This window comes from Lingula anatina, chromosome 3 (genome assembly GCF_051362555.1).
Source record: "Lingula anatina isolate TDL-2025a chromosome 3, LinAna3.0, whole genome shotgun sequence".
NCBI lineage: Eukaryota > Metazoa > Brachiopoda > Lingulata > Lingulida > Lingulidae > Lingula > Lingula anatina.
In genome coordinates this window covers 4,662,043-4,689,567 of record NC_141769.1, presented here as the reverse complement: position 1 = coordinate 4,689,567, position 27,525 = coordinate 4,662,043, and the positions used below count along the sequence as shown (strand labels likewise).

General features: G+C 36.4%; 1 protein-coding gene, 1 long non-coding RNA gene and 1 pseudogene across 5 annotated transcripts; 2 read left to right on the top strand and 1 right to left on the bottom strand.

The window, feature by feature from the left end:
* Positions 1-3: 3 nt before the first annotated feature.
* Positions 4-20,574, top strand: LOC106180749 (far upstream element-binding protein 1). 4 transcript variants are annotated; one of them, XM_087007647.1, is made up of 20 exons: positions 4-193; positions 3,988-4,081; positions 5,255-5,338; positions 5,655-5,694; positions 6,392-6,487; positions 7,390-7,595; positions 7,898-8,027; positions 8,406-8,574; positions 8,865-8,963; positions 9,488-9,535; positions 9,758-9,826; positions 10,269-10,371; positions 10,651-10,748; positions 11,439-11,634; positions 11,946-12,103; positions 12,302-12,372; positions 12,565-12,644; positions 12,908-13,060; positions 13,552-13,784; positions 18,530-20,574. In XM_087007647.1, exons 1-19 carry the CDS (start codon positions 107-109, stop codon positions 13,746-13,748), a joined length of 2,178 nt encoding a protein of 725 aa, XP_086863773.1. In that variant the 5' UTR covers positions 4-106; the 3' UTR covers positions 13,749-13,784; positions 18,530-20,574. The 4 variants fall into 4 exon arrangements, with proteins under 4 accessions (XP_086863773.1, XP_086863772.1, XP_086863774.1 ...); XM_087007646.1 differs by having other exon boundaries at positions 3,988-4,132; XM_087007648.1 differs by lacking the exon at positions 6,392-6,487.
* A 1,731-nt stretch (positions 20,575-22,305) lies between these two features.
* Positions 22,306-23,604, bottom strand: LOC106180706 (phosphatidylethanolamine N-methyltransferase pseudogene; annotated as a pseudogene).
* A 1,030-nt stretch (positions 23,605-24,634) lies between these two features.
* On the top strand, positions 24,635-26,670 carry LOC106180753 (uncharacterized). The gene is made up of 3 exons (XR_001240150.2): positions 24,635-24,818; positions 25,073-25,143; positions 25,751-26,670. It is a non-coding gene; the product is annotated as an uncharacterized LOC106180753 (long non-coding RNA).
* The last annotated feature ends 855 nt before the right edge of the window (positions 26,671-27,525 follow it).

Genomic DNA, 27,525 nt, shown 5'->3' with positions numbered 1-27,525 from the left:
CTATGTACCGTTTCAATCACGTGACAGATTGTAGCACCCTCTACAGGAAGCGTGTAAAACGTCATTGATTTACGCGGGTGTGAGCAGATCGTGATTTGGAGAAGGAATGGATTTTTCACAAGTGGGCCCACCAGGTGGAGGTTTTTCTGACCCAAATTCAGCGTTTGCCGACGCTTTAGCTCGTGCTAGACAGGTAAATAAAGAAATCAGGGTTTATTGTACTTAATTGTGTTTAACTTAGTGATGGAAGTTATCGTAAAATATCGATACTTCCGAGGACCACGTTGCCGACAGTCGGCCATTTTGTTTTGCATTCATTGACCGCAACAAAGAAACGGCATGCATTTCGTAAATTTCGTTTCAAATGACTAAAATAACTTAAGTGGATAATTGCTGCATATTTACAATATTTTGATCGTAATATTCTTATTCAATTAAGCTGTTCAATTGTGCACCTAACATTTTATCATTATTCGGTTGTATTTTCCTTCCCGAGACACACTCGTCAAGCTTTATTTGTGCTTTAAGGTCACGAATTTCTCAGGAGCAATACAGCAGGCTGTCGTGAAAAAGTTCAGTGTAAGATGTTATGTCGTGGCCTTATGTTCCACGCGGGACGAAGAGCAATGATGATGAAGATGTTATGTTGATTCTTAAATGGCACTCCTGTGTCGTTATGGGCATTTTTACAATCCTGGGCACTTTTCAGATTTTCCCACATATTGCTAATTAACAAATTACATACATATCATCAAATAATTCTTTTATCACTATGTTAGAGAATGGTGTAAGTGAAGATAAACACTGAAAATAGAAACCAAATATCACCACCGAGTCCAAAGTTATGCTAAAGCAAAGCCCGAAAAATAACCAAAAAATTTTCCCGTTTTAGTCATATGAAATAAAAAGCAATCTGAAATAAATCAGAACAGTGTTTGACATGGCATTTTTTTGGATTATAAAACACTCAGTAGTATGGTGGAAGCAAAAAAGTTTAAATATTAACAGGAGAGAGGTGTATCCTAGAAAAAAAGTCTTAATGGCATGCTGGTATTTCCGTTAAACGAAATGTCCATTCCGAAACAAAAATAAATTACTTTCAGAAAACATGTCATAAAACATACAGTATAATTAATCATCCTAATCATTATTTGGATGTATTGGTATTGTTTGTATCAAATAATGAAATCTGCACGATGATTCTGGAGCTTGACATGGAGTGCAAAATAACCCTACCGTGTTTTTCCGTTAAATTTGTCCATTCCGAAACATTGGGTTTCTCTTACATAAAAAGAACATGTTGACACCTAGCCTGTAACAATATATATTTCTCTAAAGCCCAGGACATGTGACATTTATTTTTATATAAGAAAACCCCAGTGCACAGAAACCCATTTAACTGTGGCCTTTTTTGAGATGCTTGTTAAAAATTGTCCATTCCGAAACAAAGTACCTTTACATTGCCAATGTTATAAATAGAGAAAATTTTGTCTTTAATGCTGTATGTTTCACTTGACATGAGCAAATTACTGTTAGAGCATCATGCATATGACATAAAAATAATAGAAAAACATTTCTTCAATGGCATCTTTTTACATTTCTATATATATCTTCAACAAAAAAAATAATTTTTGCGAGTCAGCATCTTTTCTTTGGATCTACTAGAACTTCCATTGCATATTTTCCCAAAGTTCATGTATTTCAAAGTTAAATTAACAATTAATTGAAAAGATTATATCAGTATAAATAGAAATATAGGCAATTTGGATGCTTTGTATTGGAAAGGACATTTTTAACACATTGTCTAAAACAGTTGTTTACTCTTTGGTCTGCTCATCTGTTTATTATTCATGAGAAAGAGGATGATGAGAAGCACATCAAATTTATGTAGAATATAATTTTGAATAATATAGCTTACTTGAAATATTGCTTATGATGTACATAAAAGTATTTGAAAATAGTTATGAGGCTACACGTTAAAGTTGCGAGAGTCAGTTCACTGGCACGGTTTACAGAGGCGCTTGCAGGCAGACACAGGTTATAATTAACTTCCTGTGATTATTTATAATATATACATACATCATGATACATCTCTCTCTCTCTCTCTCTCTCTCTATATATATATATATATATATATATATATATATATATATATATATACACCATTTAAGCAATTTCGTAAATGTTAAATAAATGTCCATTCCGAAACACAGGACATGCCTAAAAGGACATATTTAAAAATGTAATTACTAAATTTAAACCTGACCTTGTCAAATAATATTTTATACAGCTATAAGCTGTAACAAAAGGAAGTAGAATAGGGTATAATGGAGTGTAGAAGACTCTGTTTTATATCATGATCAAATACTAATGGAGTAACATTTCAAAAAAGAATCAAAAACTATCCAAAATGACCAATTAATGTAATAAAAACAGTTCAGTTTTAATCTAGTTAACTCATATTTTGTCCAATGATTGCTGTACCTTATAAACCAACATACTATGAGATCTTAAGGCAATTTCATAAATGTTAAATTAATGTCCATTCTGAAACAAGGACATGTCTAAAAGGACATATTTTTAAACATGTCTTTACTGTTGGTAAATCTGACATTGTCAAATAATATTTTATACAGCTATGAACTGTAACAAAAGAAACTGGAATAAGGTGTAATGGCGTAAAGAATACCTGGAATATATCTCAGAATCAATATTTAATAAAATAAAATTCCAGTACCAAATTACTAGTACAGAATAGACAAAACAAGCACAAAATGTAATAAAAAGACTTCAATTTTAGTTCAGCTTCCACCTATTTTGCCCAGTTATTCATAGACTTATAAACTCAAATACTACAATAGACTTATAAACTCAAATACTACAATAAAATAAAACAATATCATAAATGTTTAAAAAAATGTCCTTTCCGAAACAGGGATGTTTCGGAAAGGACATTTATTTTAACATGACACTGCAATTAGCACACATGTCCCTGCAAAATAATATTTTACACAATCATGAAGCATAACATAAAGAACTAATGCAAGGTAAAGTGAAGTACAGAAGTCCTCAGAATATCTCAGAATAAAAAACTTCATGGAGTCACATTTAATACTGAAACAGGAAAATTACAAAATATCATTGATTCGTCAAATTTTGGATATTTTCATCCATTTTTTTTCCAAATACATAACAGAGCAATACTCTCTGAGTAAAACTAAGTGGTTTCTTGGAGATCAATGCCTTAAATTATCATAAAAGTCACACACTTCAAGGTTTAGCTTATGAAAATTAAAAAAATGATTTTCAAAATTCAAATAATCATATCTTTATACATACACAAGGTTTTATCTCGGGATTGTCATTTCTTATACCCTTCAGGTCTATACTTTCAAGAAAAGTACAAATATCAACACAATAATGACTTCTATTTTTGACCCTTGGTGGGAAAAAAAGGAGCCCAGGATTGTAAAAATGCCCATATCATATTTGTACTTTTGCATTACCCCCCCCCCCCCCCCCCCCATCGCCCTCCAGCCCACCCAGTATAAGATTGATTTTTAAAGCCTCACAATTCAGTTATGCGATGATTTTCATCAATCTTGCCCCTAATCAAACAAATTGTTTTGGAAATGAACTAAAATGTTTTTACAGTAAATTTTTCAGTTCTTTCACCAATAAGATTTCAGCAAATATTTGCCTCTCAGTGGCTTAGATCATAATTTTAAATGAGCATGAAGTCTCTTATAAAAACATTTAGGAATTAGTAAGCAATTTGTCAAATCAGTTTGCTAGCGTAAAGTCACCACATAACATTATTTAGAAAAACATTGGAAACCTTACATTTGTAGAAGGTGGGGCAAAATAGTGCAAAAGTACTTCGTGGTTGTAGTAAACATTCATATACATGTTTTCCTTTAATGTAGATGCTCTTTATATTATGATCAATAATAAAATGTGTAAGTGATGTGTTTGATCATTTAACAGATTGCAGCAAAGATCAGTAGTGTTGACGGAGGAGGAAACGACTTGCCGAACGACATCCAAGGCCTAAAGCGCCCCCTTCAGGACAGTTTTGGAGGTAATCCTGATGATAGTGACGACTTTAAGAACATGCCCTTCATGTTTTCTGGTAAGGTGGAAAGGAGAGCGTGTCCTCTAGGCAGCTGCGGTATTTCTTTAGTTACCCTTCATGTGAAAGCCAAGGGAGAGTGGGGTACCAGTCAGTAATATACAGTTGATGTGTATACACCTTGGCCAAGAACAAGCTTGATTTAAAAGGAAGATAGTATCTTAATTTGAAGAAGTCTTTTTGTTTTATAATTGATAATTAAGTAATTGGCAAGGGAGTATAAACAAAAATTTAGTAGGTAAATAATATAGGTTAATGTTATGCATGCACATACTTTATAAGGTACAAGCCTTAAAACAGACTGTTACTTGTTATAGATTGCTGTAATAGTCGGGGTTTACTGGCGTAGTGGGAACGTGTAAACAGACATAAAGGATTAAATGATTTACAAGAGGTCTAAAAAGCGGTCACTAGGGAATGGAGTATATTAAAATGTGTGGATTGGGAGGGGGGTTTACCGGTAAACATACCACAGAGACTGTAACTGGCAATATTGCAGCTGTGTAGATTGGGATCTGTTGTTGTTGTTGTTGTGTTTTGTGGCCAGTAGAATTAGATACCCTTCTCATCCTGCACTTTGTGATTTTTTCCTACTAAAATATTAGGTGTTTTTGTAATTTTAACCTTCTGAGTGAGTGCACCTGGCTGATTGAGGATAGAATTTAGTCTCTGTTTCTTTTCATGGGTAACCCTCTTTTCTTTTCACCCTGAAGTGATTTTTTTAAAAATCGTAACGACTTTGTTATTAACTTGTTCTTTCATTTATTGATTTATTGATTTGATGATTATTTTTTTAAAAAATGGATGTGACCTGTGTATTTTCATTGCATGATATATTTTTTTCAAGCAATTGTTACAATTTTTGTCATAGTATATTCATTGTTAAAGAATAATTTGCCATTTTTTTGTCTGCAATTAACTTTTGCATGAATTTTAGTGTTTTTATTAATTATTTATATAACTTACTGTTTCACATTTCACATAATTTACGCATTTCATAATGTACCAATTTTTTTAAAGTTGAAAAAAATTGTTAAATACAAAGAGTGACACTTCAATGATAAATTAACAAAAGGTGGAACATGTATTTGATCTTTGTGTGTTTTATCACTTTTATTATAGCGCAACCAGAGGCTAAAAAACCAGCTTACGACCCCTTCAGCTCCAGCCTGGGATCTAATAACTCTGCTGCTGCAGAAAATGATCGTGAGTTAAAATTATTATATCTCTGACCAATTGTAATTTAAGTGTTTGGAACACACAGATGCTACTAAATAATTTGTACATTTGCTTAAAGGTTGCTTTTTGTTGCTGAGTAGGAAATTTATATTTCCTACTCAGCAATTTCCACAATAAATACATTTTATCAGACAATTGATTAGTGTAACTTTTTCATTTGCATTTTATCTTATGCCTAAAGTTTTGAAGACAATTTAAGCAAATTGAAAATTCTGACACAAACATTCCAAATTTTTGGGATATTTAATGGATTTGTGAATAAAAATGTTCCGTTTATTTTCAGCAATAGGAGCCCAGTTACGAGCCATAGCAGAACAGCAGCGGTAAGGGGCATTTTCCGCTTCTTTCAAATTTGCTTTATGAAGTTTAGAAGTGTATTTTAAGCTAACATTAGATTATCCTTATTGTCTGATTCATGTCTTATTCTTTGACATTTGCTTTATGAAGTTTTAAAGAGTATTTTAAGCTAACATCAGATTATCCTTATTGTCTGATTCATGTTTGCCACCTTTTCATGCATTGGATATAAAGTGAATAAGGTTATAGTGTGTTGTAGAGCTTTATTAACTACTTGTTGGAGGAGGATTTTTTTCTTTTACTAAAGCAGTTCTGTCAAAAGCCACATAGATTTATTGAACTTTCACGTAAGATTTTTAAAAAATGAATCGTTGTACCAGAGACATGATTTTTATATATCTATTCAAAGAAAAATTATCCATCAAAGAAAAATGGGCAGAGAATCCAAAGATTTTCACCATTTATCAAAAAAAAAAAATGCCAGCATTAGCTACAGTTACCTTATTCAACTTCAACTTCATATATATTAATGAGTTCAAGGAGAAAATATTCCAACTCAGAAAACTGTTGACCTGGCAATTGTTTCTGCCTTAAATTCCTGTGTGAATTGGCTACAGATAAAACTGACTTGTAGAAGAGGAAAAGAAAAGAAAGAAAAAAAATGTCAAGAGTGAATGGCTGTATGTATGCAAGCTGTGAGCGTGCCTGGTCTTTGGTTTTCAGGATGTCTCAGGCGCAGCAAGCGGCCCAGCAGATAGCCTCCAAGCTGAACCAGAACCTCGGGGCGCAGCCGACAATGCAAGTCCTGCCCGATGCAAGGTTTGTTGTGGGAGTTTGATTTTATAGGGAGATTGGATTAGTGTTGTTTATTTTGGAAGTTTGTAACTTGAACAGCAGTTGGATAAGTTGTACCAGCTGACTGGCATTTGTAGATTGTTTTCTGTTATGTATGTATGTGATCTGGCCAAAACATCACTTCAGTTTTCTGCCTAGTTAGTTGTAGAGCACTTACTCCTGTTTTGTAAAGTAAGCCTCAAATATATATTGGCAAGAAATGGATTAGATTGTTAATAAAAGTAATAGGCATCTTTCTTTAGAAATTATATCATATGTGCAGTAATGAGAGTGGTGATGTTTTATCAAATCTTATCATCAGGATGGGGAAAATACTATTTAGTAAACTTTTATGCTGGAATTAGAGTTGTTGAAGATTTGGCCATTCACATATATCTGTTTGTGTATTGCAGATGGTCTGAGAGGCCCCTCCCCCTTTCCACAAGGTCTGTTAATGCCTGTGGTGATTCGCTGTCTCGTCCTCACAACTCTGCATTGCCTGGCAAATCTAAGATGAGGCTAGGAACCGTGCACTCCTTGACCAGCTGATGTTTTCCAATCATATCGCTAACATTGTTATTGTTATACTTTAGTATAAATGATGCAAAGGTAGTGTAGAAGCAAGTAGTTTGGTTTGTATTGGCAGGTTTATCTTTAAAGGTTGGCCCATAGCATGACCATTGACCATGTGAATTCTGAAGATGGAACTTTGGTTAATCTCATCTTTTTCAGTATCTCACCATTAAAAACATTTTCTTTTTATTTCAAGCGCCATAATCAAAGCACCATTTTACCTTTCAGCTTCATGTACTAATACGCCCTTTCTTCCAGGCAGGCCTTTATGAAGCACATATTCATCAGTATTCTTTCTTATGTATCGTATTTAGAGCTCAGCAAGCAGCCCAGGCTGCACAAGAGGCTGCAGCAAGAATTAACCAGCAACTTGGGATTGCCCCGGGACAGCAGCAGCCACCCCCACAACAACCCCAGCCAACCCCCTCTGGTATGGGCATGACTGGGGTTGGGCCTCACGCGGGACTGGGCATGGTACAGACAGAGGAGTTCCATGTGCCAGACAAAATGGTTGGACTGAGTAAGTGGTTTTAAATTTGTAGGGTAGTTTGTAGCAGATAAAAAGTTGCAACTTGGGTCTTAAGCCTGGGCTCCGTATCTCGAAAGGTTTCGCTATGTTGCGCACGTGCGCAACTTAGCAAACCTTTCGAGATACGGAGCCCTGGTATTCTTGATTAGAGAGGCCATCCAAATTCACAATTTATGGTTTTATGGATCTAAATGATCTCCCCTCTTTGTGTTTATGTAAGCTATAAAGCTTCAGTATATTTTTCAGTCCGTCTATACCGTTTGCCTAACAACCTATTATTCTCTCGTCTCTAGTAATTGGTAAAGGAGGTGAACAGATCAGTCGTCTTCAGGCAGAGTCCAGCTGTAAGGTGCAGATTGCCCCTGACAGCGGTGGTATGCCAGAGCGTGTGTGTACTCTCACTGGAACCAGAGATGCTATAGAGTAAGTTAATGTCACTTGGAAAGTGATCAGTCATCAGTGCTTTAGAGTATCAGAGAGTATCACTTTTGGCTCCTTAAATTAGTAAAATTTCTGCTTTTTCTTTGAACGGGAAGTTCAGAAACTTTGCTTGATTTTGTTTTTTATGTTAAAAAATGGACATTTCATAAGAGGTTGGAGTTGTCATATTTTTTCTACTCTGCTTGTTTGGACAAAATTAAAAACGTTGCAGCCAGTAATGAAAATTGGCCAACTAACCAGCCGCCAGTAGCTTAACAAATTTACACCAATTTTCAGTATCATGGCTACAGTTTTACTGCCATAAGACCAATGTTAAAGCCTACAAACATTTGGAATGAGAATGGGTCCTTTTGGTTTCAGGAAAGCCAAGCAGATGATGAATTCCATCATCCAGAAAGGCCAGAGTGCAGCTGCTCCCATGGATCCCAATGCTGTACAAGATGGTCAGACTGTACTGGAGATCATGGTGCCAGGCAATAAAGTGGGACTAGTCATTGGGAAAGGAGGAGAGACTATTAAACAGCTGCAGGTATGGCTTTCTACTGACTTTATTTATTTTCAGTTGTTTAAGTTATTTATTTTTATTCTCATATATTTGCAAGTTCAATCTGGACTGCAGGATAATAGTAAATGCTCAGCCAAAATGTTTTTGTTTTGATTGAAAAAAATTTATATTCAAACTCAAATGGGTTGAAGTATTTCCAACATTTGTATTACACGATTGCAAGCACCTCCCCATATCAAGGATTGTGTAAGTATTGTAAATATATGTAAATAAGTATGACAGTACAATACAATATATTGTATTATAATCCTCAGGAGCGTGGAGGTGTGAAGATGGTAATGATTCAGGACAGTAACCAGCCCACCCACATGGACAAACCTCTGCGTATCACAGGAGATCCCATGAAAGTACAGGTAACACACACTGATTTGGTACACTCTGAAAGCTAAAACAAACTGCTCTGTATGTGGGACTATTTAATAATTAAATATAAAGGTATTGTTCTTTAAAATTGAATTTTATTATCTAAATAAGTGTGTTAAGTGTGCTTGGTGTTGGTAAGTTTGCTGATTTTTCTCTCTCTTAACATTTGAGTTAAGAATGATTAAATTAAAAAACTGAAAATAAAGACATATTAATAATGTGACTCTGTGGTGTGGAGATAACAGTGTGGTTCAGCACAACCTAGAGCCCACCACTTGCTTCCCTGGGTGTCTGGGTGTAGATATTGTGCTACATGAACTTGCAGAACTTTCTTTTCTGGTTTTAGCTTTTTGGCTGAAACTTCTTGACATGTTCTGCAACAGCTGAGTGGATAAAATGGGTGGAACATAAACTAAGAAAAAAGTCACAAATGCATCTAGGAGTATATATTTGTCAAGTTATACAAATACAGTAACTGATTCTTATAATTTATGCTTTCTTTTATGAATTTCAGAGAGCTAAAGACATGGTGATGGACCTCATCACAGAAAAAGAGATAGAGGTAGATATGAAATTTTAATGTCATTTGTTCAAGGAAGCATAATAAATGTGTATTTCATTAAACCTTGTAGTATTTGTTTGTAATTATAGTGAATAGTTGCTTTTAAAGAAATCAATGTTATTGTACAGGCTGTACAACAATAGTGGACTTTAAGAAAGGGATACAAAATATGCATAAAATGTGCTATATTGATTAGACATTTTCAATCATTTCTTATTGTAGAGTATGCAGAAGCATGGAGGAAGGTTTGGCAATGAGTATGGAGGTATGGGAGGAGGCGGTGGTTCAGAGGTAAGAATGGTAATACTGTTGTGCTAAAGTAAGCAGTAAACTTAAAATCTCAGATCTTTATATCCTAATGGGTGGAAGATATGGTGTTTATCATCTGGAGTTGTATGCAATGTTTTGAATTCTGGCAACAACTTCCCAGTTTCCATAGGAATTTTTTGCAATGCAGTGCTTCAAAGACCTTTGTTTGATTAAAATGATGACATTATTGTTGGAGCAGTCTGTGCCCAAATCATGAGAGTTTACAGGCCCTTAAACTCAAAATAGTCTGGAAGTTGACCAAGTCAAAACAGAAACATCTTCTTAACTGAACAACTCTACAAAATTTTACTGGCCTGACTTGAAATTTACTGGCTTTACACAAGAATAAATTGGTTAACATCCCAGACTAGTGGGGTACAGGAAGTATTAGTATCTGATCAGTGGTACATCTTTCCACTTTCAGATTAACGTGCCCCGCCAGGCTGTAGGTGTGGTGATAGGTAAACAGGGAGACATGATCAAGAAGATTCAGCAGGAGACAGGTGCTAGGGTGCAGTTCAAACCAGGTATTTAAATGGGGCTGAGTAAAATCATTTCCATAAAAAGGTCAATTGAGTTGACAAATTTAAAGCATGCAATTCACTGGGGTCTTAATTTATGGTAAACTTTTTTTTGGCACCTACTCTCAATGGTTGTGATATTTTTTCACCTAAATAAAATCCTATTTGATTTTACCTGATAATTGTGGAATCATTTCATATCCATTTTTTAACAGCAAGGAATAGCACCATTTTCCCATCTGAAGTATGTTCTTAATTAATGTGATCTATGTGTGGATGTTTCAGATGATGGTGCCCCAGACAGGCTGTGTGCCATTACTGGACCACCAGACAAAGTGCAGGAAGCCATTGAAATGATACAGGAATTGATAGAGGGAGTCATGGTAGGTTCCATTTTCTCCTCTGTTTTTCAATGGAAATTCAGCCTGAAAATTGGTCTTAATTTTGAGTCCCAAAGTTTAGTCTGTTAAGTCACAAGAGAAGTCCCTAGTCCTACAAGTAACTGAAGTATTGGAGCTGTATTATAACAAGAAATGCAGGATTTAAACCAATACTTAGTAAAGTAGACAACTGAATTCATCTTGAACTGAATTTACCAGGAATTGTAATAGATTTTAAAGAATCCTGTTCATGTAGGTCGGTCATGTATGTTTCACAAGTATCACATTGAACATCTGCTTGTCCTTATCAACTGACCCATGCATTTTGGATAATGCTAAGAATACATTACCAATGACTTCTCACTGCACATAATTAGAGCCCAGTCAGCCAACACAGTGCTCCCTGGGTGTCAACTTGTGCTAAATAAAACCGTGGAGGATTCGCTAACACCAGTAAGGTCTGCTGAGGTGGACCTCTTGACTGGGGTTTGATAGTAGACTTCTGCACACTAGCCTCGGTTTTAGAGCCTCATGTGGACCAGGCTCTTCACTTTATACTTCCTTATGTGCTCCCTTGCAAGGTTTGAGCTTCAGCGGCATTTGGTTGAGGTCCAGTGTGAGAGAGAGAGAGACCATTATGTATTTGAAATTCCAGAATTTCACCTATAATATTCAAAACATTTGTTCTTCTAGACCCAAGGAGGTCCCCCAGGCAGAGGTGGTTTTGGAGGCAGGGGCCGTGGACGAGGACGTGGTGGATTTGGAGGGGGTGGCAGAGGAGGTGGCCCCCCAGGGGGTGGTTTTGGGGGTGAGGGCGGAGATGGTGGATTCCAGGATGAAACTACTTACTCTGTACCACAGGAGAAATGTGGATTAGTTATTGGCAAAGGTGAGGATGTGAGAAAATGATTTGTCTTTGATTTTTCTATTTCCAAAAGTCTACCATTTGACCTGATTGAGATTGAATGCTCTTTAATCCACCAAGCTTTTATCAGACATCCTAAGTTTTATATTGCAACCTTATTTTTCCCTGCTCTATACCCGTTTAGTTCCCTTGTAGAATATTAAGCATATATGAATGTATCCAAATGCTGCTGTGTGTACTTTAAAATAGGACTCCAGCACCAGTCATCAAATAGAATGTTCATAATAAATTGTACTATATCTGGCCATGTCTCAGTTGCTATTCATCATATCCAGGTGGCAGCACAATCAATGAAATCAAAACCCAGTCTGGTGCTCACGTGGAGCTGGACAGGAACCGCCAGCCACGCCCCGGCGAGAAACTCTTCATTGTCAGAGGCAACCCGTCCCAGATCCAGCATGCTATAGGTCTCATATGTGAGAAGGCTGGACTGGTGAGTGAATAGTTGAATTTAAAGATAGAGAGAAAAAGAACAAAGACTTTTAAAAGATTTTGATGTCATAACACTGCTTTCTGAAAAAAGTACCATTACTGTACAATCTTGTGGCTAAAAAAATGCGACAAAACCCATGATAATGTTTGATAGAACTGAATCTAGGTATTTAATATTTTTATTCATTGTTTTATTCAGCCACCACCCCAGGGGGGTCCACCAGGCCCAGGGGGACCAGGTGGCCCTGGGGGTCCACCAGGGGGACCAGGGTAAGTAGCGCTATGTGATATATGATAGAATTTCAATGTATAGTAAAAGAAAATATGGTTAGAGTTGTAGTTTGTTTAAGAAGGGAATTTGTATGCTTTGTTTCATGTTGCAGTAACAACAAATTGTTTTGGTATTTGGAAAAAGCACAGAACAGGTATCTGAATGAAAAAAAAATTATTTATTTATTACAGGCAGCAGCCTCCTCCTCAAGCCTATGCCCCCCAGGGCTGGGGTAATGCATATCAGCAGTATTCTAATCCTAATGATCCAAGTAAGTAACAGCCAGTTTTTACAAGTGAAGGATCGCTGGGTGCAACATGGCAAATAATTTGTAATTGTACTATAAGTCATGGCTCAAAACGTTTATGATAAAATTAATAAATATTACTGACCTTAAGCATGGGGCTAACACCAATTTCCTGACTATACTATTTGTCAAAGGTGCTGTTGGCATACCTTACTGGTTTAAAAGATGACATAAAGAACTTGATTGTTGTTTTGGAAAGTATAGCTCAGTGCCCATCTTTTTTTCAGACAAGCAGGCGGCTGATGCCAATGCAGCGGCGTGGGCAGCTTATTATGCACAGTATTATAATCAGGGAGGTCAAGGTCAAGGTCAGCCATCTCAGCAGCCCCAACAACAGCAGCAGCCTCAGCAACAGCAGCAGCCCGCTGGAGCCACTCCAAGTAAGGGTCTTGTATTGTGAATTTTACCCTGTTCTAAAACCTTTCGAGCCCTACAGAGCCTTGGGGGCACCTTGGTGTAGAAACCTACTCTCCCAGAGCAGGATCTGTAACCAGTGTAGACATATTGGCAAATGTTGCCAGTGGTCTACATCCCAGTCTGAAATTGCAGCCAAATTTTAGTTGGTTGAACCAAATGACCAAATTAATTCACTAGCTAGAGATCTGGGTACATGAGTTTTGATGGGAACTCCCCCTGCAATTGCACCCACTTAGTCAAGAAATACTATCCAGCTAAGATGGTAAGGTCAAACTCTGAGATGTAATGATTCCAGGGGTTTCCAAGCACTTGATATGATATCCTACCTTTTAACTTGGCTGATGCAACTTTTCCAGAGAATCCCCAAATTTCTTGGGCATTAGAATCTGTCCCAGTTTCATCCAAGGTTTATTATTACAGCCACTTTAGATAAAAGGCTTCCTTTCCACCTCAGGTATGAACCCCTCCACAGGACAGCCTGACTACAGCGCACAGTGGGCCGAGTACTATCGCCAGCAAGGGCTGCACCAACAGGCCGATGCCATCTTGGCCTACGCCAGGCAGCAGCAGCAGGGAGGGCAGCCGCAGGGCCAGCAACCATATCAACAACAGCAGCAGCAACCACAACAACAGCAGCAGCAGTATCAGTAACTGTGAGATGACAGCGATGGCATCAGCAGCTTAGTGGTATGATTCTTAGCCCTATATCAATATAACATGCTTCCACAATATGTCCATATTCACAAGCTGTTTGTGTGTGTTGCAAAGTGTTTTATTTATTGTACCACCAGCGTTAGCGCTGGCGGTACACATGGTTTCGGTCTCGTCCGGATCGTTCCGCCGGCTCCGCCGGCTCCGCCGGACGGCTACCGTTACCGCTTCTCCTCCTAGACGGTAAGGCCCCCCATACCCATCTCATGGATTTAGGTCACCTATAATCTCAACTCGTTCCACGTAAAATTTGGGCTTTGTCGGTATTGGGGTCTGGGTGTGGCACTCATTGCAATGCACCCTTGTCCAAAAATGGCAAAATTAAATGCTAATTATCTACCCTACGGAAGGAGTTACGGGAAAATTTTCTACAGACGGCTTTCCAAAAGTCATATGTGTAGATTTCAAATATACCCTCGGATTTGACCTTTGACCTTTACTTCAAGGTCAAATGGGCCAAAATTTTCAAAAAAATGAAATTTTTTACGAAAAAAAAATTTTTTGCCCTGTTATTCAGACACCACACAGACTTAACCAATAATATTATTGGAAAGTGTTACCCTTCAGGTCATCTTTCATCTCCGTGAATTTGGGGTCAATCGGTGCATTTTCACAGGAGTAGCGGCCATAAGATACCGAAACTGAAAACTGTCTCTAATTCGGGAACCGTTAATGCTAGAGACCCATTCTTTTTTGCGTTTTGTAGAGCATGTAAAGCCCAACACTGGAGGTGGTCTTGGTTTTTTTGTATTCCATACGGTTTTCGAGTTACGCTGTATCAAAAAGTACATATTGGTGGTGAAAGGAAAATGTACGGAAGCCCACTGGTGCCATATGTAGAAAAAAAAATTATCTCGAAATTTCGAGATACTATTTTGAAATTTGAACAAAAAAATTTACCACCAGCGTTAGCGCTGGCGGTACACATGGTTTCGGTCCCATCCGTTCCGTTCCGCTGGCTCCGCCGCCATGTTACCGTTACCGCTTCTCCTCCTAGACGGTAAGGGCCCCCGTACCCATCTCATGGATTTAGGTCACCTATAATCTCAACTCGTTCCACGTAAAATTTGGGCTTTGTCGGTATTGGGGTCTGGGTGTGGCACTCATTGCAATGCACCCTTGTCTAAAAATGGCAAAATTAAATGCTAATTATCTACCCTACAGAAGGAGTTACGGGAAAAATTTCTATAGACGGCTTTCCAAAAGTCATATGTGTAGATTTCAAATATACCCTCGGATTTGACCTTTGACCTTTACTTCAAGGTCAAATGGGTCAAAATTTTCAAAAAAAATGAAATTTTTTACGAAAAAAAATTTTTTTGCCCTGTTATTCAGACGCCACACAGACTTAACCAATAATATTATTGGAAAGTGTTACCCTTCAGGTCATCTTTCATCTCCGTGAATTTGGGGTCAATCGGTGCATTTTCACAGGAGTAGCGGCCATAAGATACCGAAACTGAAAACTGTCTCTAATTCGGGAACCGTTAATGCTAGAGACCCATTCTTTTTTGCATTTTGTAGAGCATGTAAAGCCCAACACTGGAAGTGGTCTCGGTTTTTTTGTATTCCATACGGTTTTCGAGTTACGCTGTATCAGAAAGTACATATTGGTGGTGAAAGGAAAATGTACGGAAGCCGACTGGTGCCATATGTAGAAAAAAAAATTATCTCGAAATTTCGAGATACTATTTTGAAATTTGAACAAAAAAAATTTTTATCTCGAAATTTCGAGATAGCATTTTGAAATTTGAACAAAAAAAAAATTATCTCGAAATTTCGAGATAGCATTTTGATATTTGAGCAAAAAAATTTATCTCGAAATTTCGAGATAGTATTTTGAAATTTGAACAAAAAAAATGCTATCTCGAAATTTCGAGATAATTTTTTTTTTCAACATATGGCACCAGTCGGCTTCCGTAAAAATGTGCAGTACGGTAATGGATAATAAATTTTGAACTCCGGAAAAATAAAACATAATGCTTGGCAAAGCAGACAACTTGTGGTCAAAAATGACATTATTTTATCAAATTTAAACTTCTGCAACTTCAGAGAACCTCCCATTTCAAGAACTTTGACCAAAATGACCTTTTCTTTATTTTAATTAATTTTTTCTGTAGGAAATTTATGGCACATTATGGTAACTCCAAAATTATAACATTTAGTCCCTTATATCTCCAAAACTGGCAGAGATAGGTCCATAGTTACTATTGAAGTTGAATAGGAAGTCATATACTGGCAATCTTACTGTGACCTTGACATTGACCTTTGACCTACTTTTCACCATGAACTGAACTTTGCAAATTTTGCTTCCCTTTTATCTCCAAAACTGGCAGAGATAGGTCCATAGTTACTATTGAAGTTGAATAGGAAGTCATATACTGGCAATCTTACTGTGACCTTGAAATTGACCTTTGACCTACTTATCACCATGAACTGAACTTTGCAAATTTTGCTTCCCTTTTATCTCCAAAACTGGCAGAGATAGGTCCATAGTTACTATTGAACTTGAATAGGAAGTCATATACTGGCAATTTTACTGTGACCTTGAAATTGACCTTTGACCTACTTTTCACCTTGAACTGAACTTTGCAAAATTTGCTTCCCTTTTATCTCCAAAACTGGCAGAGATAGGTCCATAGTTACTATTGAACTTGCATAGGAAGTCATATACTGGCAATTTTACTGTGACCTTGAAATTGACCTTTGACCTTCTTTTCACCATGAACTGAACTTTGCAAATTTTGCTTCCCTTTTATCTCCAAAACTGGCAGAGATAGGTCCATAGTTACTATTGAAGTTGAATAGGAAGTCATATACTGGCAATCTAAATGTGACCTTGAAATTGACCTTTGACCTACTTTTCACCATGAACTGAACTTTGCAAATTTTGCTTCCCTTTTATCTCCAAAACTGGCAGAGATAGGTCCATAGTTACTATTGAAGTTGAATAGGAAGTCATATACTGGCAATCTTACTGTGACCTTGAAATTGACCTTTGACCTACTTATCACCATGAACTGAACTTTGCAAATTTTGCTTCCCTTTTATCTCCAAAACTGGCAGAGATAGGTCCATAGTTACTATTGAACTTGAATAGGAAGTCATATACTGGCAATTTTACTGTGACCTTGAAATTGACCTTTGACCTACTTTTCACCTTGAACTGAACTTTGCAAAATTTGCTTCCCTTTTATCTCCAAAACTGGCAGAGATAGGTCCATAGTTACTATTGAACTTGCATAGGAAGTCATATACTGGCAATTTTACTGTGACCTTGAAATTGACCTTTGACCTTCTTTTCACCATGAACTGAACTTTGCAAATTTTGCTTCCCTTTTATCTCCAAAACTGGCAGAGATAGGTCCATAGTTACTATTGAAGTTGAATAGGAAGTCATATACTGGCAATCTAAATGTGACCTTGAAATTGACCTTTGACCTACTTTTCACCATGAACTGAACTTTGCAAATTTTGCTTCCCTTTTATCTCCAAAACTGGCAGAGATAGGTCCATAGTTACTATTGAAGTTGAATAGGAAGTCATATACTGGCAATCTTACTGTGACCTTGAAATTGACCTTTGACCTACTTTTCACCATGAACTGAACTTTGCAAATTTTGCTTCCCTTTTATCTCCAAAACTGGCAGAGATAGGTCCATAGTTACTATTGAAGTTGGATAGGAAGTCATATACTGGCAATTTACTGTGACCTTGAAATTGACCTTTGACCTACCTTACAATGAACTTAACTTTGATTGCACCATTTTTAGTTATATATATTTTTTGCATATTTTGAAAATTCTTGTTGATTGCATTTTTACAGCTTGTCAAGCACAAGACTGGTGGCTGCACCCCTTATTTTGTGTATGTGGGGGTCTATACGAATGCGCTTGTTCCAGCTGGTGGTACAATATTCGGAGGCGGTATCGCCTCTCTGATCCTCTAGTTTATTTTTCTTGATTACTGCATTTCCATCTGTCTTGTTTTTTTTCATCAGACCACAGTTTTTTTCAGAAGCTGCGTTGTCGCTGATGATGTTTCAAGGCTGTTTGTTATCTATGCACCCTTTGTTTTTTATTTTTCATTTGCTTGGTAACTTGAAGCACTGTAGATTTTGATTGTTACTGTACAATTTATTCAATTTTATATTGAAATTGGGGTTTATTTTGGTGGAATCGGTATATATGTGCTAAATCTGAAATTATCTTTGACAGCTTTCCATATTTTCATGTAGCTGAAATTAATTACTAATTTGAATAATCTTTTCCAAAAATGCTTTAATATTTTTCAATCTTTTATGTTGATCATTAAATGTAATTTAACTAACAACTGAATAATCTCTTTATTTAACTATTCAATTGTATCTGTTTTCTCTCTCTCATCTCTATTCACCAATCTGCAGCAGATTCCCCACCATCTTTGTCAAGCATGTTCTTCTCTCTGTTCACATGTACTAAACTCAAACATGATTAAATTGATACTTGTTATTTGAGATATTAAACTGCCCATAGGGTGTGCTGTCGTGACTTGAATGTAAATGTTTTATAAACATTCCTTGCATTAATATGAATTTTATTTAAAAGAAGGAAGCAAGGCCCGGGCGCCTTTGCCTGTTTCAGAATCAATATAATGGGTAAGTATAAAGATATAAATATGATTAACGAGATTTCAACTCTGCTCTCTTTGACATGTTGGTTTTTTCTCCTTGTTCTTTTTAGGTCTGGTGTGTTACGGAAGATGATTTCTCCTCTGCGAACTTTGAAATACATGTATTGAAAATGAAAAAAAATATTCATGCATTTGCATTGAGTCATTATGATTATTGCTGCATATAATGATGTACCTGATGATGTTGATGATGCGATTTGACATTGATATTGTTGTATTTCTGGTACTATTTGTGTTTTATGTTTCTTTTATGTAAACAGTTAAATAAGTGAGTCTCAGAGATAGCTAGCTAGGATGTTGTATTTTGTATTATATGATAATTTTGTGCACTTGAGACAAACTTGATGGTAGTTTTGAATATTGTAGATAAAGAGATGAAGATAAATATTTTATCATTCTGTACCCATATGAAATTGGTTATAGTTTTACCATTCCATTGTACAAATAGAGACATTGTTTAAAACCATTATTTTGGATGAGAGAGAGAGAGAGGTTTAAATGAGTTGTTCTCCAGTTTCCAATATGACAGCGTTGCCCAGCAGTCAACAAGAGGTTTGCATGAAAACCTCAAATCAGAACATTTTCTTGTAAATAAAACCGTTCACAAATATTACACTTAACCACATTTCAGAATGACATGCATATGTACTATATTTTCCCCCCGTCTCAGCATGTGAAGTTTTTCATCGACAGCTTTGACATTGGTTAATTAATTAGAAGACCATTGGTTTTTTATCATAATATGAACTGTTTATGGAGTGGGAGGAATAAGATTTGTTGTAAAAAGTTAATATTGCTACAGATGCAGTTTTCATCCAAAGGGTTCCAAATGCATAAGCAAAATGGTCATCTATTTGAATTGATTATGGATTAATCGCATTATTCTCTTGTCGGGTTATGCCACTCTAAATCAGACTAACACTTGTGCACATACATGTAGAAAGAAAAGTTTCATTATATGTCTTTGTTTATATCTGATTCATGAATATATTGGACATTTAAGAGTTGATCTGACATTGCATTTTTACACAACATTTGGGATTTGCATCCTTTTAGAAATATTCTCCCAATTTATGCTAAATGCTGTTGCTGTGGTATGAAGAATTGTTTGATTATATGATCATATTGTTTATTTTTTGCTTGTTGAAAAAATAGGGAAAATTTGGTTTTTAATTTTGTAGGCATCTAATGCAAATAGAGGCAGCGGCGAAATCCTGGACACATGCGGCAATCTGGTTTTATGGTTGAAATATATTATTTAGCGTGCATATGTATTTCTGCTTATTGCTGTACATTATATATACATAATATGTTACATTCAGAAAGAGAAATGTGCACTTAAAATTGTTTATTTGGTTCCAATTCTGTGTTCTACTCAATTTTTCATGTACCATGAAATGTTTTGTTATTTTTAAGACCCATTAGTACTTAATATTCAGGTGCTGCAGCAAGGCAGAGTTGGAAATACTCTGAAGACACGGCATGACATTTTTGCACAAGATGTCCTTACTTGCAATGATACTGTTAATCAGTTGTTATGTATTACTTTTCTAAAACGTATATTGTTGCTCTTAAATTTTACTTGAAAGGGGAGGGGAAGGTCGGAAAACAAAAAGTTAAAAACATTTAACACTGAAATAAATGATTAACAGTATCTTTTGCACCAGTCAACTTACCTGTTTGTAAAGAAGAAAATAGTGGTTTGGGATTTATGTTCTAAATGCACATGGTCATCTTTTGTGAATTTTTATGAGATCGTGTAGATGCCTCTGTTGCATGATTTTGCAAACTAGGTCTCAGAAGTGAAACCATAAGAGAAAGGTAAGGCCATAAGAATTGGGAATGCAGAATTATCATTATTTTTATGAATTGCCATTTGTTTAAAGGTGATGCTTAGATCAGTAAATTTCTTACAGCAAACTTCAAGCTAGGGTAATGAGCGCATACATGCCTAACTTTGTAAATACATTGGAATGTTTCCTCTTTTTATAGATGATGTAATGCTCATTATTGATAAATGATTGGAAATATGGTGTGTGTATCTACAGTGTCTTTGTATTCAATATTATGGATTCTATTAAATGCTTCACATATATGTTGCTGTGTGTGCGTGCGTGCGAATGCACCCACGGACATGGCGTGTCTTATTGTTTTTTCTTGCAGCCCATTTTGGGGTGGGGATGAAGCACCTCTTGTTTCAGAAAGAAATATGCCATGCGGAACTGAGAATTAATCGGTCTTTGTCATTCTTACTATCAACTGTATATTTTGAAAATTTGACGTGTATATGATTTGTAAAACCATTTTTCTCGGTGTCCTGTGTATATGTGAGATTTCTTGGAACTTTTGCATACTTTTGATAACTAAATGAAATTTCTGTTATACATGGCCCTGGGAAATATTTTGAATACACAACCCTGAAGTTTAATATTATTGTGATTTTCTCTTTTAAATATTTTGAAAAAAAAAGCACTTATATCACATGCATATTTTGATTGTAACAGACATTCATACAGATACATTTTTGCATTTAGATTAAAGACGATACTTTTACCTTTCAATGTGAATAATGAAAGAAGAAAGTTTTGTTGATAGATTTTTTATCAAGGTGCCGTTTGTTTACTTTGTGAAAAGCAATGTAGTTCTGGGACAAAAATCAGTTGGTTATTTGTCGAGTGCATGGATGCTAATAATATGTAATCAAAAGATTAACACGTAGCGTGCTTAAGTACATGAGAAAAAATAAATATCGTGTAAATTCTGAGAGCAATTGCTTTTCCTCAATCAAACCGCATCTCCGTTATAGCTTTTTTTATAGAGATCGAAATCTATTTTATAGAAACCTTGTCCTGTTTGTTTGTATTTTTAATTTTCAGTTCAATAAAGTCTGATTAAAATAAAAACGGCAAAGTTTTCGCGTAATACCTTAATCCCTTCTGTTCTTAATAAAAGGCATGTTTTTCCCTGTCACGAATAAAACAACTCTGTGAATTGGTGGAAGGGTGGGGGTCATTCTCGTGTCTGAATTTTGGCGTGTGAAAAGCGGCATCGCCACACCAAGTGCAAATGTTTTGTGTGTAAATATTGCCCCTCGTCTTTCTGTGGAACCACAACGCCGTATTGGATATGACCAAGTGCGCATTCGTGATTGGTGTGATAACCTTCAATGAAACTTAACACTTTAAGTATGAGATAATGCAATGTCACCCGAGACCAGTATGCCAGACTCGATATAGCTTGGTGAAAAAAAAAGCCAGAATGCACCTGACCCGAGGTCTTGATACACTTCTCTCATGTAAAATTCTAGTACGTTGAGCTCATTTGTGCCCCGATTCCGCCAATTTTGGTGCATACTGCAAAGCTCACCAAATCGGTGCGTAAATAAGCACCTGTGTTTTACTTCTTGGGCGCATTTGAGACGAAGAAAGCCAATATATGTAGTCACTCGGTTCACATAGTATGTTGTGTGTAGAAGAGAAATTACAAGAATTATCAACACACACGACGGTAAACTATTCTTTCAGAAAGAAATTTCTGACAACCAGAACTTTACGCGGAGTGAAATTCGGGCGTGGGGTTAACTTCAAAATACGTCTTACAAAAATTAGTGATCGGCCTCAGTTTATGGTGACGGCAAATTGTGTACATGCAGTTGGACAAAAGGTATAGAAAGTACTGTAACTGAATGTAGGTTAAATTGGCTGAATTTCCAGCTAGTTTTTATAAATTAACAGTAGAAATTACCGCGTAAAATGCTTTCTTTAAACAAATTTTTCAAAGAAAAAAAATTAAACTTCATAAAATTGACCCAAAAATGCAGTACTTTCTCGAACTTCTCTTTATTTCCTGTGACTTGCTAATTTCACTTTGATGTTTGTAATAATTTATGACCACGTTTTGTATTACACCCTTCAGACGTATGTCGTGCAAACTCCAGTACTGCCAGTGCCTGCGTACAGTTTACTCTTAAGACTTCACTACCCTGTACCAGGGTGGCAGATTCTATAGGGAAAAATGGCTGTCTATTTATCTAGGAACTTATCTGTGAAATGTCTTATAGGGGGTAAATCCTCACCACCTTGATGATGGAGAGAAGTTTTTTGTAAGCTCGGAACTTGTCTCCGTTTTTTTTTTTTTTTTTTACTAAAGACGGTAGCCAATATTACTGGACCTTCTGTTGAGAAACTAAATTTAATACAAGGCGGCGGCCAAAGAATGATGTCCGAGTTTTAAATCATTGTGAAACTAATCTGTGTTGTGTACTTCTGCTGCAGGTGCTACAGCTGGTAAAATTAAACCAGGTAATTATATGGATTATGCAAAAATGCATATTTCAGTTCAGTTCTCGAGTTTTTCATCAACTGATGGTTTGGTGTACAGTTTAATTCCAAGAGTCACGGAAAACAATGTATAGGCCTAAAAAAAAGAGAAACCTCGTGCCCATCTGCAGAGATAATATTTGAAGGTTTTAGGAAACCATGGTTCGTGGCGGAGGAAGCGCCTAGTCTTTGTGACTGTTACTTTTTACTTTCGCCTTTTCACTGTAAATAGCCTCAGTAAATGGGGCTTCAAACATGATAGCGATCTTGTAAACCACAGCTTTCCAGAGAGCGAGCAATAGGCCTGCATGACTAGCTTGTATAAGAGCTCCACCAAAGAAGTTCATAACAGATCCAAAATACATAGGGTTGTCCATAATGTTATATGGGAAACTGGTCACCTTTTCATCAAGCAAAATGCCAAAATAATCTCCCAAAAATGTCCCTGTGATTCCCAGAGCGTAGGTACTAGTCACGACCAGCGTGACCCCAATGAATACAGAGACGTATCCAGACCAGAGAACCCAGTCACTGGACAACTCGGGAGACTTGGGCTGGCTTTGAAGAGCCAGGCTGAACCTCCCATCCCTGTAAATGCCTAGTATACAAATCGCAGCCGTCAAGACATAACATCCAATGTATGGGGACCCGCACAGCCTGCTGAGCTGGTGGGTTCTGTATTCCCACCGGCCCACCACATTCCAAAACAGTGGACTGAATACAATACACAGAGCAGCAACCCACAAGTTAGGGTCTGCGAAGTTGATCCTCAGTTCTGGGACTTCCATACCACGGGAGCTACACTGTGAGGTAATCCTGAACGTTCACAATAAAGAATTAAATAATTGTGAGATAATTTTGAATGTTCACAATAAAGAAATAAGTAGGCCTAATTGAGAGATAATCCTTAACGTTCACAATAAAGAAATAAAATGATTCGGCTTGCACCCAAAACTGAAGGAAATTTATGACTTAGCTAGCCCCCAGCTCGTTTCAATCACAAATCACGAGTGGTCTTTTCTCCACTCCAGTATATTCTGCCTACAGCAATCGGGTTTATCGGCAATCCTTACATGTCTGTCCATACACTTAACATTTCAATATATTCTCTTAACACAAACGTGATAACTTTATGACTTTCAATTAAAATCCAATAACTTAAGTTATAGACATTTTAAAAATGAATTTTCTCCGAAAAAATTACGGTGGACTTCTGACGATTAAAGTATGTAACCCCTACACAAAAAAACCTCGGTAGACACGTCTCGTTACATGCCTTTAAATCCACGAACGGACAAGAACATGTACGCCATCACCAAAAGTTCAATTACCTCTTAACCCAAATGCACGTATAGGCCTACACTTGCCAACAGATATTTAGTAAGGTAGGATGGCAAGGGCCTTATTGATTCCTTTGTACTAAAAACGAGACCATTATACAATATATATATATATATATATATATATATATATATATATATATATATATATATATATATATATCTGTGGCTTTATTCCTAACTTGAATGGATCTATTTATCGGTAGGCCTATTTAATTTTTTATCTGAAGGCACTTTCATCCAATGGTGCTCGGATTTATCGACTCTTTTATGTTTCTATCGGCAACGTCGATTTAACGGTAAAAGAAATATATATTATTAACATTATCATTCACTTAATATTGAGTTTTGTGGAAGTGGTGTGACATGGGGATATGTAAGTGGAAGACGCATGTATAACTTTTATACGATAAAGTCCTGTATTCGAACAACGAGTGGGCTTTAATCATGTACACGTGTTCTGACCGTGACCATTCATGAACAGTTTTGCCCACAACCTCTCGCCTAAAACTAATCATACCTGTTGTGATTTGCATAACAATAAGTTACTCCTCCTAGTGAGAGCTGTCTTCAGAGTACTCACTTGGCAATTGGACACCGTTAGGTGAAGACGCTACGACATGTGTGGTGCTGTCGCAAGGTCGGGTTTTTATAAAGGCGTAGAAGCTAATACATGTTTTGTAAGTAGGCCCTATTTTAATTACTTTAGTAACACCGTCATTAAATACTAGAACTAAAGTCGCAAATACGCATGCGGCGTTAAGTATCAAGCATATGTTTTTGTATAAGACCAAAAACTGAAGCAAATTTGTGGCGCGATTTTGAGAGGTAAATAATCATTATTATATTTATTATTATAACTACACAGGCATAAGGTTACATATAACCAAGGGGTTTTAACAAAACTTCTTGATATAGCTATATTTTTTTCCAGAAGAAACTTGTGTCGACTTGGGCATTCTCCTTTTGCTTTGGATGAGAAGCTGTCAAAGGCCGTTTGGCAAGGTATGTATGCCTTATATAATACTGCACACATGCACATACACACGATAGACGTACATGTATCAGTATGTCAATTGCTCATTATACAATGCATGATAAACAGGTAAATATTTAACACTGTCCGTCTTTTCCAGTGCTGTTCATACATACACTACACGAGCAACTAAACTGAAACTTGATTGTGCTTGCATACAAATTACGTGTAAAATATCTGATATATTCTTCAAAGAGAATTTGCAAATGAGATCTATTTGGCGTTTCTCTGAAATGCGACAAGTTACCCCGCCCCCCAACGCGTGATGCATAGCTGTTAAAGATATTATAACATTCAATATTAAGTTTAAATATTAGCGACAACAGTAAGGTTTTGATTTTAATGTGTCTTTTTAACCAGATCTCTCAGATAGTTGTATAATTATTTCATCTCAAACAACCTCGATTTCAGCCTTATATGTTTTTCTGAGCTAGCTGAACCTGAAGTTCTGACAAGTCAATAAACATGCACGTCATTTCAATTTTAAGTGCCCTCACCTCTGTGACAGTGTAGGAAGTCCTGTTCCAAGAACCTGTCCGTTTAGTCAAAACTGTAAACAATATTTTCTCATTTCAGAAGCTCAGAGATGCCGCACAGCATTTGCCTGCAAACCACCTAGCCTTGGGTTAACATTCAGGAACCTTACTCCCCTTCTTGCATCTGTTATATTAAAACTGAATAAATAATTTTGTAATTCTGTTGGTTTTCATTTGGATATGAAGCAATGATAGATATGAAGTAATAATGATTATGAGTAAAATTATATAGATATGATAAATATTGAGCACTTTCATAGTCGGTTTGCTAAAAATGATCTATGAATATTGTTTTTGGGATTGATGGTTTTTTTATGGCACCTTGAGATATTTAAAATGGTTATGCCAAGTGTTTCGTAAAGAGGGGAATTAAATATTTTAATTGCTTTAACCCGCTGAAAGAATATGTATTAGATTTTGCAACAGCCCAGATTAATAACTTCAATTTCATTTACAATTTTGCTTTGTGAATTTTTTTTCAAAATTTTGTATATCCTTTGGAACAAATTCACTTGTCCTCTAGGATAGAATTTTCCTGACCTTTCTTAATATTTATAGTCTGGATCCATTTTTTTTTTTTGCGTTTTTTTTATTGTCTGCCACACATAAATTTATAGTTAAATATCTTCATATGAATACTTCATGTTTAAATTTGTACAGAAATGAGAAAGACAAAGATTCTGAAGTAACATTAAACCGCACTTTTTTAGATGGCACCGGTATATACTCAGGAATTGTCTATATTTTCTAATTGTATAAGATTAATCGAATCTTTCAATTCTTGTCCTAATTGGAATAACATTTAAAATATATTACCTTTTCCTTCATGTTTTATTGTGACCGATTTTGAATTCCACAGATGTGCAGTCAATTTTATACAAACTTTAAATATTTCTCAGCCTGCCAAAATTTGAAATCCTTTACTCCTCAGAACTTTGCTAATAAAGTCATTTTTTAATATATGGTGTTCTCTTTGGTGTGTTACCCTGCTCCTTTTTTTGCAGGTTGGTCCCATTATTTTTGCTTGCTTGCTTATTCCCATTTCATTATTTTCACCGTCTGCCTGCTTCCCTCAAATGGAATTGACTTTCCCCACCTGTCACTTGCCAAACTTGTCACCCCTCGAATACAATAGACTCGCCCCACCTGTCACCCCTGAAATGGAATGGACTCTCCAAACCTGTCACCCCTTGTATCGAATGGACTCGCCCCACCTGTCACCCCTCAAGTGGAATGGACTCTCCCAACCTGTCACCCCTCGAATCAAATGGACTCGCCCCACCTGTCACCCCCACGAATCAAATGGACTCATCCAAGCTGTCACCCCTTGAATAGCATGGACTCGCCCCACCTGTCACCCCTAAAATACAATGGACTTGTCCGAACTGTAACACCAAGTGTTATTGCAATGGAGTCGCACTAATCACACTCATTTCAAATTGGAACACAGATTTTTTTAATTTGAAATTTTTGAATAAATTTAATGACAGAAAATAGTGGTGTTCATAATTAAATATACAAAATATATATAAGGACATTTATTTTGACATATGCAGTAGTAAAGAATACCTGCTTTATGATACACTGAACATTACCCTTGGCCATAATCCTCAGTTTGCAGTATGCAAAATAAGATCGGGCATAAATTTCATGCGCATTTTATTTGCTCAGTTCTATCACAATATAAAAAAGAGAAAAATTACATTCACATGCAAACTATCTAAAAAAACTGAAAAGGTCGAAAGTAAGGACTCCGTGCTCAGGAGAACGTGCTTACAAATAAGAGCTTTAATTGCAGAAAACTACTGTGCATAA

Bases quoted from the DNA above. Each gene is read 5' to 3' on its own strand.
- LOC106180749 (XM_087007646.1), top strand. From the start codon at position 107: ATGGATTTTTCACAAGTGGGCCCACCAGGTGGAGGTTTTTCTGACCCA. The intron at 8,028-8,405 runs GTAAGTTAATGT...TTTTGGTTTCAG, and splicing joins GGAACCAGAGATGCTATAGA to GAAAGCCAAGCAGATGATGA. The intron at 8,964-9,487 runs GTAACACACACT...TATGAATTTCAG, and splicing joins GAGATCCCATGAAAGTACAG to AGAGCTAAAGACATGGTGAT.